The 18,503-nt window shown below is 44.2% G+C and overlaps 1 protein-coding gene across 3 annotated transcripts; it reads left to right on the top strand.

The window, feature by feature from the left end:
• Positions 1-1,986: 1,986 nt before the first annotated feature.
• HEXD (hexosaminidase D) lies at positions 1,987-18,448 on the top strand. Of its 3 annotated transcripts, XM_090060951.1 has the most exons (12): positions 1,987-2,214; positions 2,307-2,416; positions 3,590-3,677; positions 4,494-4,658; positions 6,291-6,474; positions 8,217-8,288; positions 8,699-8,894; positions 10,176-10,258; positions 11,505-11,583; positions 11,661-11,762; positions 12,491-12,580; positions 13,434-18,448. In XM_090060951.1, exons 1-12 carry the CDS (start codon positions 2,134-2,136, stop codon positions 13,600-13,602), a joined length of 1,419 nt encoding a protein of 472 aa, XP_089917077.1. In that variant the 5' UTR covers positions 1,987-2,133; the 3' UTR covers positions 13,603-18,448. The 3 variants fall into 3 exon arrangements, with proteins under 3 accessions (XP_089917077.1, XP_089917078.1, XP_089917079.1); XM_090060952.1 differs by lacking the exon at positions 11,505-11,583 and having other exon boundaries at positions 11,666-11,762; XM_090060953.1 differs by lacking the exon at positions 12,491-12,580.
• Positions 18,449-18,503: the final 55 nt, after the last annotated feature.

The following is an 18,503-nucleotide window of genomic DNA, read 5'->3' as shown; positions in this document are numbered from 1 at the left end:
ATATAAGTTGGCAGCAACTGTAAACTCAGTGCTGAGCCACACAAAGGAAGGGGGAATGAGGCTGACAAAGGGGGCTCCTGCCTCAGGTCTGCAAGGCCAGAGTTAACTAGGCAAGCCCATGCTGAGAACAGCCCCTGGCTGAGCCCACAGCCCTGCAGGTAAGATTCTGCCTGGCCCTGCCACCCCACTCACCCATGCTCAGCAAAATTCCCCCCCTGCCAACCTGCCCCCAACTCCCCTCTGCCCAGGGCACCAAAATAGCATGTTATACCTCTGGCTTAGAGCTCTGGAGCTGAATACGATTTTGCAGAGCACAGTAATCTTCCTTGTGCTGAATCATTAACCTACCCACAAAACCACCAGCAACCTCTGCAACTGTCCTAATAAAGTGTGACAGGGTTTCCATAAGCATCTCAACAGCACCTCTGTGTGGGAACTGAGAAAAAGACAAGACTTAACCAAGCAGAGTTCATTTGATACATCACACCAGAAATACATGCAAAAGTATCAGATACCACGTGTGCCTCCCTGAAAACAAAGACCAGAGGGATGCATCTACAATACTCTGATAAACTCTGCATGATGCTAAGTTAGTTACACAATCTTCCTGCATCTCAGCTCCCCCTGTGTAAAATGGGGATATACATCCTCGGTCTTACCCAATTAGTTTGGAAACACCTCAGAGTTTGGACTGGTTCTTGACAGTTTCTCTGCCCCCACAGGATTCTGAACAGAAACCAGAAAACTGATCAGACCCTTGTTAGTTTTACATAGCACTGACTGCTGCTGCTGCATGGAAAAGTCACAGACACCAGGAAGGACACCGGAACCACACATCTGCAGCAGCAAGATGACATCCTGTCACAGGACTCAAGGCTGCTAATTCTACTTAGTATGTATCATACTCAGACAGTGACTCTCAACCCATTTAGACTCCAGGCCCCCATATCTGACTTGAGCCACACCTAAAAAAAAATGCCAGCTTTGACTTTTCATTCATTTCACTCGTTCCTACACCTTAAGAACTGCTTTTTATCATTTTATTAAGACACTCCCACTGGATGCAGTCAAGCCTCTCACTCCAGGTGCTGACAAACCCCTGTGGCTGTGTGAACCGGCCAAGCCATGGCTGGCCGTTCTGGCTGCCGCCTCTCTGCTCTGGGATGAGGGCAATGGGCAAGAGCTCCCCTTTGGGTCACAACGGTGACATGGCCTGGCAGAAGCTTCTTGCAGGTCCCAAGGCAGCATAATCTTTACTTTGATGCCCCTGAGAAGGATGTGGCGCACGGCTGTATCGACGTAGTAGTTTCCAGGGTCTCCACTGTGGATCATCAGGTTCTCCATAAACTTCACAGACTTGACTCTTCTAGCCTCGGAGTTTGCCAGACAACCCTGGCGCCACCCCCGTGACGAAGCGAGGGACACCCTCACAGGCTCAGCGCACCGCTAAGCCTCCCAGAAGTTGGCGACGCGGTGACTCCATGTGAGCAACAGCGCACAGGCTTCTAGTCACAGCCACCTTTTCTGCGCAGAGCCCTCAGGAAAGCCAAACCTCTTCAGCGCCACGGCCATCTGCCAACGGGTCCAGCAGCCTCTTCCACCCTGGACACGCCGAGCTCCGGCAGCCAGGAGGAGTGCTCAGTCCCGGTGGGAGCACCCCTCTCCGGGCCACCAGTGCGCTCCGCTTCCGCCTCCATCCGCAGCTGCACGGCACGAACCTCTCGGCAGCCCCCAAGGCCACTGAGGACGGAACAGCTCGCGTCTGAGGACAAACCGCCAGGCCGGTGCAGGGAGCCGGAAGTGGGCGGTGCGGACACGTGCCGGGAACCGCGGTCAGGCTGAGCGACGCGCTCGGGCAGTTACAGCTCGGCCTGGGGAAGGCAGGGAGGAGCAATCCATCCCGGAGCTCGAGAGCTGGCAGCATCCGGCCGGAAGAGCGCTGGCGCCGGACAGGCCTGAGCAATCGATGACGGAGAGGGAGCGGCCAGCGGGACAGACCCGGGCAACCCGCGGCAGAGGCGCCGGCAAGACAGGCAGGACTAATCCAAGGCAGAGCTATCGATCGCGCAGGGGGGAGGGGCGCACAGTTAACCCCCGCGGTGCCACGATCGCGACCGGCCGCATCCCGTCGTCATGCCCCGCTGCCCGCTGCCGCGGCGCCTGGTGCACCTGGACCTCAAGGGCGCGCCGCCCCGGCCGCACTACTTGACCGAGGTAGCGGGGGTCCCGGGCCGGGGCGGGGCGGCTCCGACCCGCCACCCCCAGCCCCGGGCCGGCCCCAGCGGCGCCGTGTGTCTGTCTTGCAGGTGCTGCCCCTGTTCCGCGCGCTCGGCGCCAGCGGCCTCCTGGTGGAGTACGAGGACACGTTCCCGTACGACGGGGAGCTGCGGCCGCTGCGGGCGGAGCAGGCCTACAGGTACCGTCGCGGGGCTGCTCGGCTGCCGGCCGCTCGGGGACCGGGGCGGGGGCGGGGTTGGGGTTAGGTGGGATATTAGGGAAAACTTTCTCATGAGGCGGATGGCGAAGCCCTGGATCGGGTCACCCGTCTGGAGTGGGGCTGGGAGCTCTGTCCTTGGAGGTTTTCAAGGCCCAGCTTGGCAGAGCCGTGGCTGGGATGATCTAGTTGGGGCTGGGCCTGCCTCGAGCAGGGGTTGGACTAGATGTGGCCTCCTCTGTCCCTTCCAGTCCTCGGCTTCTCCCCTTCCCACCCAAAGAAGCAGAGCGGCAGGTTGCCAGGCCGGGTCAGCCGCGTCCCGCCAGCGCTCGGATGCGCCGCAGCCCCGCCGGGGACAGGAGGGTTCAGGGGCTCCTCGTTCTAGTCCCACCATAGCCACCAGCACCTTCTGTGGCACTGGGACAGACTGAGCCTTGCTTTTCCCATGTCCAAAAGGGAGATGATGATACCAAGCTACCAGCCGTGTAGGGTGTTGTGCCCTCAGTAAAAGGCTTGGGGAAATGTAAAGGGCATACCCCTTATGGTATGACACACCTGCTTAAGATGACAGCTCTTAAACTAGAAATAAAGGAGATAAAAACAGCTGGTCAGTAAGGCTCCTGGGACAGTTTCCACAGAAACAGGTGTCCAGGCAAAGTGCTAGTACTTACATCCTTCTGCATAACTTTTTCCCTTTGCACTTGCAATTTCAGAAGTTAACTTCTTGTCTCTGTCGCTGTGCATTGGCGTTCCACGAGCCCTTTACTGGGATTTCTTAGTGTACAGCAAACCACAGTCTCTGCAGTCACTGAAGGTTGGGAAAAACTCTGGGATAAAACAAGTGGTGTATATATTAGAGCAGCGGTTCCCAATCTGCAGTACAGGTGCCACCAGTGGTACTCAAACAACCTGTCAGTGGTATGCATTTAACAAATTTATTATAATTACTTTGTATGACAAAAATTTGCTGGCGGTGCTTAAGGTTGTATCCTTTTAAATTGGTGGTGCGCAGTCTGTCAGAGTTTGGGAACCACTGTATTAGGGTATTTGCTTTCTAAAGCAGGCAAGCTACTGGTGCTGGTTGACTCTAGATGCTCACTACCAACACAGATAACCAAGTACCCTGCCTGATGCACTTCCCTTCTTTCTTTTTAGCCTTTCAGAAATTAAAGAGATATTAAACGTGGCAAAATTGCACAAATTAGAAGTTATTCCTCTGGTGCAGACGTTTGGACATATGGAAGTAAGTGCATCAATCCAAGGTGTCCTCATGTTGGGGAGACTGAATAATTCCAGGAAGTCTGCAGAGCATGGAGCTACCGAGCCAGTGACACTGCTGTTGTTCAGAATTTAGGAATTATTAAACCATTTAAACAGGATCCTCCATCTAGCAACCCAGAGTTTTTTGCAGCCACTAATGAATTCATCCTCTCAGTCCGCTAGTGAGGCAGGCATTAACCCCACTTTCCAAACAGGGAGAGCTGAGGCAAAGAGAGGATGTGACATTACATTGGATGTAAATGTAGAATAAGGACTAGAATCCAAATTTCCTACTCCCCATCAACAAGCCTTTACAGCAAGATAATTCTTTGCCTGTTAGTAGATGAGTTCACAGAACACTTCTGTTGGGGAAACTCCCTATTACCTACTCTGCCACCCCATTCATTCCTCTCCCGTGTACTGGGAGCAGAGATGATGCAGTTTGAACCTCCTGAATTATCCACATTATTGCCGCATGTTGTTGATAGTGATGAGATGGAGAGAGAAGTACGTGCAGTTGTTTCTGACCTGGGACAGCAGCCAATGCTGTGTGATACTTGGAAGGAGATGCTTGATGGAGGGGTGAAGAAAAGCCAGATGTGTCCTGCCTATGCTCTGCTTGGCTCTGACCAGGCCTCTCATTTTCACCCTCTCATTTCATGAGCAAAGCAAGAATCTTTCCTGATTCCCAAAACAGTGACCGTTAGCAGAGTCTGTTGGGCAGTACTGTTTTGTGTCCATCACTTGTGTCTTCCAGTTGTTCTGTGGTTATAGCTGTGAGTTCTCCTTTCTCCTGCAGTTTGTGCTAAAGCACAAAGAATTTTCCCACCTGCGGGAGGTGAAGGCATTTCCAAATGCTCTTAATCCGCACAAAGAGGAATCCCAGCTGCTGGTTAGAAAAATGATTGACCAGGTGGTGGCACTGCACGATGGCTTACAATGGTTTCACATAGGCTGTGATGAGGTAGGATTCTTATGGCATGCTGTATTGTACAGTGGGGGCTCATTTGGGCAGATCAGAAACTCCCTGCCATCACCAACCTGACCGGTCTCCCCCAGGGGCTAATATTCTCACTGCAGAGTCTCTGGGAAGTGCTCAATAATGAATTAAACCACATGAGAATATCCCCAACCACCTTCACTACTTTTAGCTATCACAGCACCAGTTCCTTACTGCCTGTAAGTCTTCATGTGGCTCTTAGCCTCTTACAGAAGCTCCTTGCGCTGGAGTGCCTGCCCACTTTGTGATAGCACTTGAATAAATTTACAGGTTAATTTATCAAATTAACGCCCAGTACCTACTACTGGGTCAATGACATTCGAACTAGAAGGCTTCCTAGAAAACTCTGCACTCTTGGGAACAGATAAGGAGATGGATTAAAACAGCTCCCAGCAGTTTCCACATGACCTGCATCTCTGACCCCTTTATGGGTTCCCCACTGAAGTAATTGGCTAGAGACCAGAGATGTTTTCAGGAAAACGAATCTGCATTCCTTTCGCTCTAGACCTGGCCCCTTGTCTGCAGTCCCTTGCAGTTTGCTTCAGGTACCACAGTAAGACTTAGCTGTCTGTGAGAAGCAGTGACAGGAGTGATTTAGTGACTAGCCAGCTTTCATAAACCAAAGAACTAGCTAGTCAAAGTGAAAGCATTCTAGAGCGAACACACCATAAAACAATGAAGAGCTTAAAGCGGGGGTTTCAAAAATATGGCTTATGGGTCAGATTCGTCATCTAGCCCCCAGTGCTGCCTTTGGGTGTGATCATCCCCACACAGGCATGGTGTGTGCCCATGGTGCAGGGCCAACCCATGGGCTGAATTTGGCCCATGGACCCCTTTCCTTTCCCCAGTCCAGCTGGGGCAACCAACATGTGCAGCGCTGCTGCTGTGGCTAGACTGCACTGCATGTGGCACCTCTTCCAGATATTTTGGGATCCACACTGCCAAACCAGCTGGAACAGTCACTAGATCAGATATACTGGAGGAGGAGAAAGGGGAGGGGGCCATCAGGCCCATGGACTGGCCCAATGCCACTCATTCGACCTACAGGGTTGGTTGAGTTTGACACCCCTGACTTTAAACACAAACCTGTTTTGCCATGCAGACATCCAGCATTTCCACTGAGACTGGTACAGCTCAGTACATCAGACCATCTCACAGGGTCTCTCCATGTCGGTCATGCTCCCATGTCAGTTTTTGAATGAAGTGAGAATGGCTTCTTTCCCTGAGTCAGGACCTTTATATGTCTCAGGTCCTTTTGAATTGGCAGGTCTCCTGAGTTACGTGAAGCCAGTAAAAACTATTTGTCTAGAGGGCAAAGCATCAGAAGGCTAATATTTGTAGTAATCCAGTGGTGGGAGCTGGCATTGCCCCTCTGTGATTTTATTTCCCTGTAGGAAATATGCTGTATGTGGCCTACTCGGCCAGAACTGTAATTGCTTGTAAGCTAGGCAAGGATGTGTATAATGTGCAACATTCATATAATAGTTTTTTGTTCCAAGACTGTTACATCATACTAATATCAAATATTTCACAATATTGTGTCTGTCACATTTGTTCCTCCACAGTAAAGCAGGGTCTTTTGTTTGGTACTCTCAGGTCTACTACCTTGGTGATGGGGAGGAATCAAAGCAGTGGTTGCAGCAACAGGAGAATAACCCAGAGAAGTTGTTCCTGTCCCACGTAAAAGCTGTGGCCAGTTTCATTGCCTCATCTTATCCCACAGTGAAGCCCATAGTATGGGATGACATGCTTAGAGGGATAAATGATGAAACATTGACAGGTGAATGATCCGGGAGGGGTGTGTCTCATGTGTTCAGAAACTTAAAAACCATTAAAATGTATTGTTTGAAACAGGCTGTACTGCGCAACTCCCCTTTCAGTAAGGGCAGGAACAGGTAACAAATTATTCATTTCAAATAGCAAAAGGGAAAAGAGGGATGGTTTAGCGGTGAGGCATTAGCCTAGGACTTGAGAAACCTGGCTTTGATCCCTTACTCTGCCACAGACTTCCTGTATGACCTTGATTGAGTCACGTTGTCTCAGTTTCCCCTCCGTAAAATGTGGGTAACAACACTGCCCTTCCTCATAAGGGTGCTGTGACTGAGAGATGCTGAGGCATGCTGGTAAAAGGGTCCATATAAGCAGCTAAAGTAGAGAAGTCACTGCTCCCTTTGTGGTGGTTTATGGAATAAAGCCTTGTCTTTGTTCATTTAAAAAAATAAATCAAGGCGGAGTTTTGCTTCCATGCCCTCAGCCCACGTCCATGGCTTTTTGGGCACAAGGGGTGCAGTTTCATGGAAAGAAGCTATGACCCAGTATCTTTGACATGGCACGTTATCACTGCACATGTGGCAGTGTGTCACACACTGACCTTAGGGATTACTCAATGGCCTTGTTCTGCCCTCGCTTTGTTTCTGGAAAAAAAAAATCCAACTCCTGCCAAACCTGGAGCAGCATCAGACAAACAGGGCTCCAGGCAGCCACCAGCATTCTCCCTATTGTATTGTAGAGACCTGGTCTGAACAGACATGGGCAACACCACCATTACAATATTGATGGCCACCTGTAGCCCCATCACCATTGACTGAACTGTGCAAGTGCTAGCCATGGTGGGAAATCTAACAGTGGGAACAAAGGCAAATGGAGGCAAAACAAATGAATCTGCCGTGAGGCTGGTGTCAGCATCCATCTTGGTGCACCCTCCTGCTCTAGCTGAGAGATTGCACTGTTGACCTGATCTAGGTCAACACAGTGCTGAATTATGGCAGAGTTGATTATGGTGTGGCTGGGGCTGCTTTCTCAAGGCCTGATTCTGTAACACTTCAATCAAGGTGAATGAGTCTGTTGCAGACTAACTTGGAGCCAGCCTACACCTGTTAGTTGTAGTAGTGTTGTATTGCCAGAGAGCCTCAAAGCACCAGGACCCTAAAGCAGCAGACATGTTACACTACAGTCCCTGCCCCGCATTCATACAAACAGCAAGTTAGTAGAAGTTTTAGGTGTGCAAAGAATGCATGATTGTGCCCTTTCCTCCCATTATCAAATGCATTAATAGACCAAGAGAACTGAGATAAAATTCTGATCAAGTAATTGCATTTATGTCACAAAGCAGTTTTCTAAGTTCAAGTACCAGCTATCAAGTGTGCCCAGAGGAATGGTAATAAGATGGACTGAAATGCAACTTTTTCAGTCTTGCCAATGGAATAGTGTCTGTCTGATGAGTTATCTCTACTTGGCTCCCTTGTTGGCAATTTCAGGAGAAAGCCTGAACAAATAAATCTTGGAGCCTGAACTGCCTCTTCCCATGATTGATATCTCACTAAGCCAGGGCTTGGCAGGGAGAGGATCTGCAGAAAGTACATAGTAGAGCTGTCTGTTCTGTACCTGTAAAATATTGTAGTCCGGGCCTGGCAAGCATTAGCCATGGTGTGATGCATGTATCATTGCACCATTAACCCAGATTCTGGTTTGTGCCTTAAGTTACCACTTTGCTTCACTTAAACAAATTTTTTCCCTTTCCAGAATCTGGGGTACCAGAGCTCGTGGAGCCAATGATTTGGGACTATGCAGAAGATATCGATGTAGACAGCAAAGGTTTGTACTCTTTCTACTGAGCTGCTTAGAGGAAGCAAAGAGATTAATTAACTCTTTAAAAATGGCAAAATTATAGTCTGTGGTGCCTGGACAACAAAAATGTCTGCTTTATTAAACAGCCCCTCCCTTAATTCATTAATTGTTTTAATAAATGACTATAAAAACATACAGATCCTGTTAGAATCTCCATGATGGTTTATTGCTTTTGAGACGGTTTTGAAAGAAGCATGGCCCTTCTCTAGTAGAAGGGAAGAAATAGAATATATGTCACAAAACCTTAGTCTGCACTTCTGTTAAAAAGGATAGAGACATCTATGCCATAAGGTATTGCACTTTAAAAGAAATAAAAAATTAAGATTTGTCATTGAAATCCAAACCCAATAAATATGCCATTACATCTTCCATTTCAGTGCTTCTCATAGAAAAGTATCACAAGTGCAACTTTCCCAAGCTGTGGTTTGCTAGTGCTTTTAAAGGAGCAACCGGGGCAAATCAGTCTCTGACCCATATTGGACATCACCTAAAAAACCATCTCCAGTGGCTGAAAGTGGCACACAGTGGCCATGCAGATATGCTGCAGGGCATTGCTCTGACTGGCTGGCAAAGGTAAGGGCAGATTTCTACATGAAACACAGGTAAAAAAATTCTTCCAGGTAACAGCATCAAAAGAAGGCAAGGGAGGGGAACCAAAGACCCACAGGGGAAGCCTGACATAATGCAACACCGTCTGTTAGGTTTGCTTCTAGCTCCTGTCCACCTAACTCTTATGTATAGTGTTGATAGGTTTCAGTCCCAATTGTCCCCATGCCTCGGAAGGACTAAGGCTGTGGAGGGAGGATAAAAATGGTAAAGGGAGACGACTAAAACATCTTCAGGCCTGTACCCAAATGATAAATTGCCACACCTGGGAATAGATACTTAACATAGAAAGAATAACCTGCTACATCCTTAACCACTGGACCTGTGATTTGTTACTTACAGAATTAACCAGCAGCAAAGGCCAATAAGGGAGACACTTGCAACAGTGAGGTCCTGGGGCAGAATGAAGGGTTACACTGTGAACATTAACTGTTTTAGAAGCCCTTAGATTGGATTTTCAAGAAAGACCATTCTGCATAAGAAGAGAGAGCATTTTCTTCAGATACTATCCTGATTTTTAGGGGTGCACTGCTATGATAGCCACAGTGGTACAGGAACTATAGGAGAGGCAAAGATTTTTTGAGGGTGATATACTTCACTGAACCAACTGTACTGAATCAGGTGGATGTCAGTTTGTCCAATAAAATATATAACCAAATTCCTGATTTGTAACACTCATAGGAACTATTTTGTATAAACAGATGGTGTGATGAGCATGAGTGAGGAAACTACAGGGGTAAAAGATGACCTTAAAATGATTGCAGTCTAACTTTGATAGGACCTGTTATTTTTATCTTTCAAAGTACAAATATTTTAGCAGGGTGAGGTTTCACAAACTCTTACAATCCAGTAAAATCCTTAACATTTAGGGCTTCACTACAGACACTTCAACAGATAGTTAACTAGCTTTGGAAGGAGTTACTTTAATATCAAAGGAAAGGAATGGCAGAATTAAAGGCATTACAGGGTGTATGTCCAACCTTAAAACTGGTTTCAAATACCATGAATCAGCACGAGGAAATGATAGTAAATAAGGAATAAGTAAAGGTGTAGTCTGATGTCATCATAAATTCCCATCAGTAAATATGGATCATTGTACAGGTGCTTCTCAGAGACTGTAACAATGTATCTTCTTAGAAAGTTATGTTTGTAAAGCACTTTGAGATCACAGGATACAAGCCTAACATTTTATATTATCAAAGTACTGTTCACAGTACAGCATTTAATGGAGGAACATTTTCTTTTCAGGTATGACCACTTCTCTGTTTTGTGTGAGCTGCTCCCAGTGGGAATCCCATCGCTGGCTGTATGTCTGCAGGCACTAGAGAATGGTACACAGTGACATCTGCATACTCCCTCACAGCTAATGCCCAATCCAAAAAAAATTAACTGTGCTTAGAAGTCTGCAGGATCAAACCATCTCAAAATTTTATATACGTGTCTGATCACGAAAAACACTACTAGTATAATTCCATGTGCTTCGTATCCCCATAGGCGTGAGTCTCTTAATAGCAGTTGCCACTTTCTTACAATGTGGACAGGTTCACATGCAACCTATAAGCCCTTTAATTTAAAATAATTATAAAATCTTCTTATAATGCCTTCATGGAGGTCATAACTGAACACTTATTACATGCTCAATTCCTTTTAGCATAGGACAGGGGTTCTCAAACTGTGGCAACTTCAAAAGGGGTCACAAACCCATACACTGCTGCATGGGCGCACAGGGGATCCCTCCACTCATCAATTGGCCACGGGGGAGGGGGGGTGTCACCGTATCGCAAAGTTTGAGAAGCCCTGGGATAGGAATTGCTTTTGAAGCTGATTTGATTCATGCCTCTTACATAAATGACTAATTGATTAATTATCCAAATCACAATTCCCTCAGGTCTTGTCTACCTATAAAACTTGTTCTGTTTTAACTAAAGTGATATAGTTAAAGGTATTCAGCCATGTTAGAGTGCATGCAAGTATATTGCTGTAAAGATCATAGGTATTAGGTTGCCTTTAGACCTCATAACATCCACATTAGGGACTGCATCAGCATAACTATTTCAGTAAAATAACTAGATCCCCCTAATCAAAACAGTTGAGTGGTACAAAATCTATGCAGATTAGGTTTTAATCTAAAATATTAATCCTGGAGTACCTTTTGGTCTTGCAACATTTCTTGAGAAAACAACCTCCTGATTTTTTTGTAAAACCTGAATGTAGCTAGAAAGAGAGGGGAAACCCTAGCACTACATAAGTAGTGCTTATGGCAAGAAGAAACCTGGGCTGGCAGCAGTAGTCTCTAGTATGGAAACTGACTGGCAAGGCTTTTTTCTAGCATGAGAATTAGCAAGCTGTCCTGAACTCCATGAGCAGAGATTTCAGAATTCCTAGCATTGTCTCAGCTCTAATTTCTATTTAAGTACATGTTTTACTTTTAACTGCATAAGGAGAGGACTTGGGCCAACACCAAGTGCTTCTGAAAATCCCTCAGAAAAAGTATTGTAAGGATTGGAACCCCCTGACATTTATGGCTTCATTTTTTCTCTGTTCCCCTTTTACTTACTGCACTTGTCCTCTTCTCAGATGGCTATTCTGAAATGGTTAAAGAAAATGTAGAAAAATACCTGGGGATTTCCAATCTGGAAACTGACACTTTCATGAGGTAAAGCCCCAGTCACTAGAATCAGATGCTTTGCTTTGTGGCAATGTGATGGACTGACAGAGATTCTCTTTGCACAGTGCAGGTCAGGGGACCTTTCCAGGAAGTGACATCTTCACCCTTGTGACTCAAGTTGGCTTCTACCTGAAGCCCTCAGTGGATGAACTTCTTGAACAAAACAGGTGAAAAGTTAAAGAATTTCTTGCCAAATGAAAGTAATGTGCCTTTGATGTATAGAAGTACAAAATTCAAACAGCACTTGTGAACTTCATGATGGCTAAGATATTACATGGCCCTCTGCTCTGAAACAGGAATCTCAGTAGAGGGTAAGCCATTTAGGGCTGGATTCAGCAAGCACCTGAACACCACAGCTACCTCTATATACTATACATGATTATATTCTTTAGCTCAGTGTCCAACCTGCAGCACATGTGGTACAGGCAGCCTATGTGTGTGGCACATGGTAGATCAGGGAAGGGGCAGGCAGCACAGTGGCAAATATGGTAAGGAGCAGAAAACAGAGTGGAGGATCAGGCAGGGGAAGAGGATGCACTGGGGGAGGGTGCAGGGCTTAATTTGTGGCATGCCTGCCAAGAAAGTTGGCATCCACTGCTTTAGCCAAATCAGGGCCTTGCTGTCACTGAAAGCAAAACATCCTCTTTGAAAGTTAGTCTAAAGCAGACTAATGTGTGTTATGGCAAAAATGCCCCAGTCAGTCCCACCCTGCAAGGCTAAGACCAAATTCAAAGGGTAACATTTTGCTAGACATACATAAACCTACTCTGCCTCTGTTTAGGGGAAATCCAGCTTAAGTCACACCACTTCCACATTTAGCCTTCATGTATGTTTTCCTGTTCACCACTCTGCGATTGCTGTTCCAAAGAACATTCACATTTAGATTCATTTTCAGGTATATCACAGGCTGGTTCAGCCCCTATCACAGAGAGAGGAAGATTGTTCATCCTATAATTATACATCACTTTCAGCCAGATGTATTAAGGTAACTCAACACCCCACTTTGCAAAAGACAGGAAATAAAAGTCATAATTTTCATGTGTTCTGGTGACTATTGAAAATTGAGGTTTCAAGTCCTTGCAGTTTTTCATGATTAGTGCTTAGGTATCACCATTTAAAATAAATCCAGTTTAAAACAAATTAATTTTCCCCCCTAAAAAACATAGCCATTCTGCTCAGAGATTGGATTATGTGCCAGACTTTACCTAGTGGTTTTTATCCTTGAAGAGAAAATTATCATTCCCATTTTAAAGCTGGTGAAAGAATTGACCAAGGTTGCACAAGAAGCCAGTGGTTAGGGCCTGAGAAAGAACCCAGGTTCCCCCCCCGTGCCAGTTCAGTTCCCCAAGCAATTCTTTGGCTCTTTCAGGAGCTACATCATTGATTTTTGTCTCTCCAGTCAGTTTTAAATTATTACTATGGTGGGAGGATATCAAGCCATGTAGATTCTTTTAGTGGTCAGATTTAAATCCCTACTAATCAAAGTTAGGTTTTAATTAGGCTTCAGAAATAATACTCAGTCCCTATATAGAACTGTTGGTTCTGCAACTCTTTTTCAAAGTCACCATATTAGACATAGGCCAGGATCACAGTTCCAGAAACCTAACCTACCATCCAGTAACCTCAACATTTCACCAGCCTACAGGGTAAAATGCATCAAAATTCTATACAATATACACCCTTTCCTGGAGAAAGAGGTGCAACATTAAAGCCTTGGAACTGTACCTGTATGAAAAGGGTAACCTGTTCAGCCAGGGCTTACTTGCAAATGTGGTGGGTTCTGAAAAGTATTATGTACAGCAACATCCTGTTGGCTTCTTCCTTTTGTTTCTGCTTAGTCTTCTCTCCAAGTGGAATGCCTTGGCACAAGACCTTCAAGTAGCCATGGAGAGAGTTTTCTACTTGTGTACTATAGAGGAGTGGATGGAGGAGAATGTCCATCCCAGCCTACAAAAACTTCAGCAAGTGATGAATGACTTGGATGCAGCAATACAAGCACAATCATAGCTGCTCTCTAACTGCAGACTGATTCATGAGACACTGCTGGCTGCAAATTTATGAGTAATCACATAACCAGGGCTAAATCACCCCTAGAATAGCGCAGACAACTCTGCTGAAAACACCTGTAGACACTAGCAAGGGATTTATGCTAGCATGAGAGAGTATGAGGATTTGGGGTTTTGTTTTCACTTCTAACATGATTAGCTGTTTTCAGAGGCTGAAAATACACCAAACATCATTAGTGGACTAGACTTACTCCACTGTATAACAGGGAAGACAGGAATGGGGCCAAGCTCAGTTGTGTTCATTATATTAGAAGGGTTGAGAGGATATAGATTTATCCAGATTCAAATCAACAGTGATATGCTTTCATGAGATAAAGGCAAGTAGAAATGGTAACATGACAAACTTCACTTGCCGATTAGCTTGGTAACTTCTCCCTCCTAGTACTGACTCTGAAATCAGGTCAAACTCAAAATGTTCCAAGTGTGCTCATTTTACAATAAATATTTGAAACACCTTTAAATTATTTGCATTATATGCTGCTTGCTTGAAACTTGTAAGTATGCAGGAACCCTCAGGAAGGATTATGGGTAAGTTGTAATATCTACTGTGAAAGACATATATATTTAACCTATTAATAAATTTATCAGACCAGAAAAAGGAGGAGTATGATGCAAGTTAAACACTGTAAAGTAAAGAATAACCACCTTTAGCCTGTGCTTTCTGCGTCATATTCATTCACGTTATGGTTAATTAAAGGTAGCACCCTTTGTCTGAGTTTAGAATGCCTTAGAAGTTTAAGACCTAAGATCCATTTGCTTTTAGAAAAATGTCACAGGTTTTGCACACACTCCGTGTAGCAAGTTTTCTTTGAAGAAAAAAAAAATCTTACCACTTAAGACAGACAACTACAAGTAAATTAATTTTACATACAGACAAAGGAGTTATTGCACCAGATTTCTATTCTAATTCATTATTTATGTTTAAAAACATGATTAGAAAACACAACTCCTTAGTACATTTGCATCCTGGTAAGCAGCTGAACAGCCATCAAGTTTTAATAGCAAACGGTCAATGAATAAAGAATGCCAAGTCTACATTAAAAAGTTATCAAAACCAGTTTTTCTGAAACATTGGCAACTTAAAAAACCTGCAACATACAAGAATGACTTTCTAAACGCTTCTTGCAAACATGTGACACAGAAACGTTCCACTTCTTTTTCAGGAGTCTACTGAAATCATAACCGATGCTCTTTATTCAGATGTTAAAAACAAACCGACTAACCTACTGAATGATGTTATAGGAGATTCACAGGTTAGGTCTGAATCATGACACTTGCCAAGGAAAACAGAACTTAAATTACCATTTAAAAACCCTCTGTGGGAGTTGTGGATTTGGTACCAACTGCTGGAATTTTTAAGTGAACATAAAAGGAATTTAGTTGCCAGGGTTATGTTACTCCCTCACCTGGAATGTTTCATCTAGTTTTGTTCAGTACAGTGACATAAGCTAAATCTTCTGAATACATGATTAACTTCAAGTAGGCTTGTGGTTTCTTGAAAGGCTACTCAACTTGCAAATTAAAGGATTTGCAGAATTGTGACTTAAGTCCTTTAATATGCTTACTTTGTACAAAAAAGTAAAGGTCAGCAATGTTCTCACCAATTTGTTCAGTTTTGCAAGTTAGATTTCCCACAGATTTTTTCTAAAATGTGAATCACAATCCGGATGTATCCAACAGCTAGACTGAATGAGAAGAATTCATTATTCATTGCAAAGTAGCAGGATCAGCAAAGACTTTACAAACACTTTTGCATGAAGAAGAGGTAAATCCACTGGCAAATTCTGAAAACAAGTGTGTATTTAATAATTTTGCATCTTAGGTTGCACTGAAGTTCTTTCCCCCAGCCAAGAGGCAGTAACACTATGTGCCAAGCTGCCAGTTACATCTGTAGGGTTAAAGGCCTAGCCTGCAAACTGTATCCCGCCTGAGGTATCTAGCTCCTATCGCATTCACTTGGTTTGCAGAATTTAAGACTTTGCTTAAAAGCTATTCCAGTTCTTATAGTGGCCAGAACAAAATTAAGGTCTCCAAATAAAAATATAAATCAAAACCAGCGCAGGGGATTGCACTAGCTCTAGTTTTCAGCCTGTGGTCCACAGATCCCTAAGGGTTCCCTATGTCTGAGGGATCTAAGGGGGTCCATGAAAAACGACTATGATCAAAAGTATATGAATACCCACACTTACAATTTAAAGGAGTCTGTACCTCCATTCAAAATTTCCAAAGGGGTCTGGCACCTCTACTCAAAGCTTTTAGGCGTCTAGAAATGAAAAAAGGTTGAAAACCACCACTAGCTCGTTCAGATGCTGGTTGGGGGCGTTAAATGTTCAGTTACTGTAGAAAAACATAGTATAGTGTGTTTGTAAGGATGTTCTATGTATGTAAACCTGTGGACTCAAACTAAGATGACTAAGCACCAATCTGATAGGTGCTGGATAAATATCTCAGGCAGCATTCAATCTGCAGGCAGGATTCAATCTGTAGGCCAGGCCTTTAACCCTACCAATGTAACTGGCACTTTTCCAGCCTCAACCTTAATATAGATTTCTCACTGTTGTTAGTAGGAGATCAGCTGGGTACTAAGAGGAGTCTGTGGCCCAAACCTTAGAGGCTTGGTCCATTCCAAAGAATGAGTCTAAGGCCATTATGCTGAACTCTCCAATCAAGTCTCCCACATTTCAGATATTAGCATTTATCCCTCAATGTGGAGTGTATAAGTCAGACATAGTAATGGAGGAAGAGAATGCCCAAAATTAAGAACCAAAGGATGGGAGGGGAGACATGCAAAAAATCTCTCAACTGTATCATTGTGAATTATGGCCCTGGGAGAATTGCGCAAATAATATTACCTTAATAAGACTGTCATTTCAAAATCAAATCCAAACACACGGAGTATAGTTTGTATCTCCCATGTGCCATCACCTGTTGAGGACAGAAAACAAAGCCCTAACTGCCAAGATTAAGCTGATGCTCTGAACGTAGTACAGTGCATCTGTAAGGATGTTCTACATATTTAAACCTGTGGACTCAAAGTGACTAAGTATTACATCCTGCCATTCTGCATCACCTCTGCGTCAAAGAGATAAGTATTTGAAGATGGACCTTTGGCTCATGACAAATACCTAGCTCTTTATATAGTGCTATTCATCAGTAGATCTCAGAGTACTTGACTACAGAGGACAGTGTCATCAGTACCTCCATTTTACAAGTGGGGGAACTGAGGCACAATGGTGCAAAGTGGTTTGTCCAGTGTCACCCCACAGAGCTGACATAGAATCCCATTCTCTCAATTGCTTGTCCTGTTCTCTACCCAGAAGCAATGCTATCCATGATAAAAAAAAAGGAGTAGATTTAAATAAAAGGTCACTTTCAGGTGTTACTATCACATTATGAATGTTTTATGGATTTGAGTATCCCTCTCTACCTCTGTGAAAAATATGCCTTAATCTAATTTAGGCTTTATTCCTAAACCGTCAAATCATTGCTGTTCATTAGTACATCTGATTTTCTAACCCTAAATGGTGAGAGGCAGGGTTGAGTCATGTGATATGCTGGCCAATTGATATGGGGCTTCTTCACAGGCACCCAGACTGGCAGACATTTGCTTAAATGTTTAGACTTGCAGTTCATCTTTTTCAGTTTATTAAACAAGGTGGATCACATTTCTTATAAACAGCAGCCACCTGGCTCCATTCCTTTTGATCTGACTGGTAACAGCAATTATATTCCTATTACGATTTAATTCCCATTTGAAGTCAGCAGCAAGAACAAGACTCTCTCTCACCTGTGTATGCTAGACTCTTAAGGCTGGGAGTAAAAAGCACAGGTTAGAATCCTAACGCCCTCTGTCCATTGAGCTTAAAGCTAAATTTACATTTAAGAGTTTTGCTGGATTGAGGCTCAGACTTCCCAATGTCTTACCCAGTCAGCTCTTGGCCAGTCTAACAGCAGTTTGGCTTCTCCCAAAAGTCTTCCTGCCTCTATTCCCTAAAACTGGGGAGGGTGGGGCAAGGGAATTATAAAGCAGAAACACATGGGGGCATCTGACTGCTAAAGAAATTGCTTGACAGTAGACCCATACACCAGAAACAATCTCATGCCTTATCCCTAGTATCCAGTTCAGATCTCCTGCTGAGCTAACAGCATATCAACGCCATCCTCTTCAATGAGGTAGTTATAGGTAACTTACATCCAGCAAATGATTTTAGTATTAATTAGAATTAAATGAAAGCTCCATTAACCTTGATATATCAAACTGCTAAATAAAGGTTTATGAAATAAAATGTACAGTACTAAGTAATTCAGGTCTTAACACTGTGCTGTCCAAAAAAAGTACAAGTTTTATTATGTTGAAGTTACTTTTGGCTCACCATATTATACTTTGTTTTCTCAGCAATATGACATCTTAACAAGCATAACTAAGAGTTCCAGCTCTAGCAAAACTCTGATCAGTGCAGAGGTAGACTGTCCAAAAATCCACTCTTATTTTTCAGAAGATACATTGACATTATATATTTATATGAATAAAACCATTCAAGAAACAAACTTTTAAAACCAGGATCACCAACACCACATATGCTGGAGTTAGTTTTGGTCACAAAGCACTGATGTACTTCACCATCCCAGCTATATTCAGATAGCATCAAAGGCTACAAAGATACTATCTCGCCTGCCAAAAGTCCTAAAATATGGAAAATTGACAGATCTAAGCTACTGCTTTATTTTTTACAGTTGGCATTTTTAAAAATGCATGTGGCAGGCTTTCCATGCAGTAACAGAGTTATTTTAAAAGTACTTAGGGTAACAGAACTTTAGGCCCACCTCTACTGTTTTACCTGG

The sequence above is a fragment of the Crocodylus siamensis genome, chromosome 8, assembly GCF_052110815.1.
Source record: "Crocodylus siamensis isolate JL-2025a chromosome 8, ASM5211081v1, whole genome shotgun sequence".
NCBI classification, from domain to species: domain Eukaryota; kingdom Metazoa; phylum Chordata; order Crocodylia; family Crocodylidae; genus Crocodylus; species Crocodylus siamensis.
Note: the sequence above shows the minus strand (reverse complement) of the source record. Positions and strands in the feature narration are given on the sequence as shown.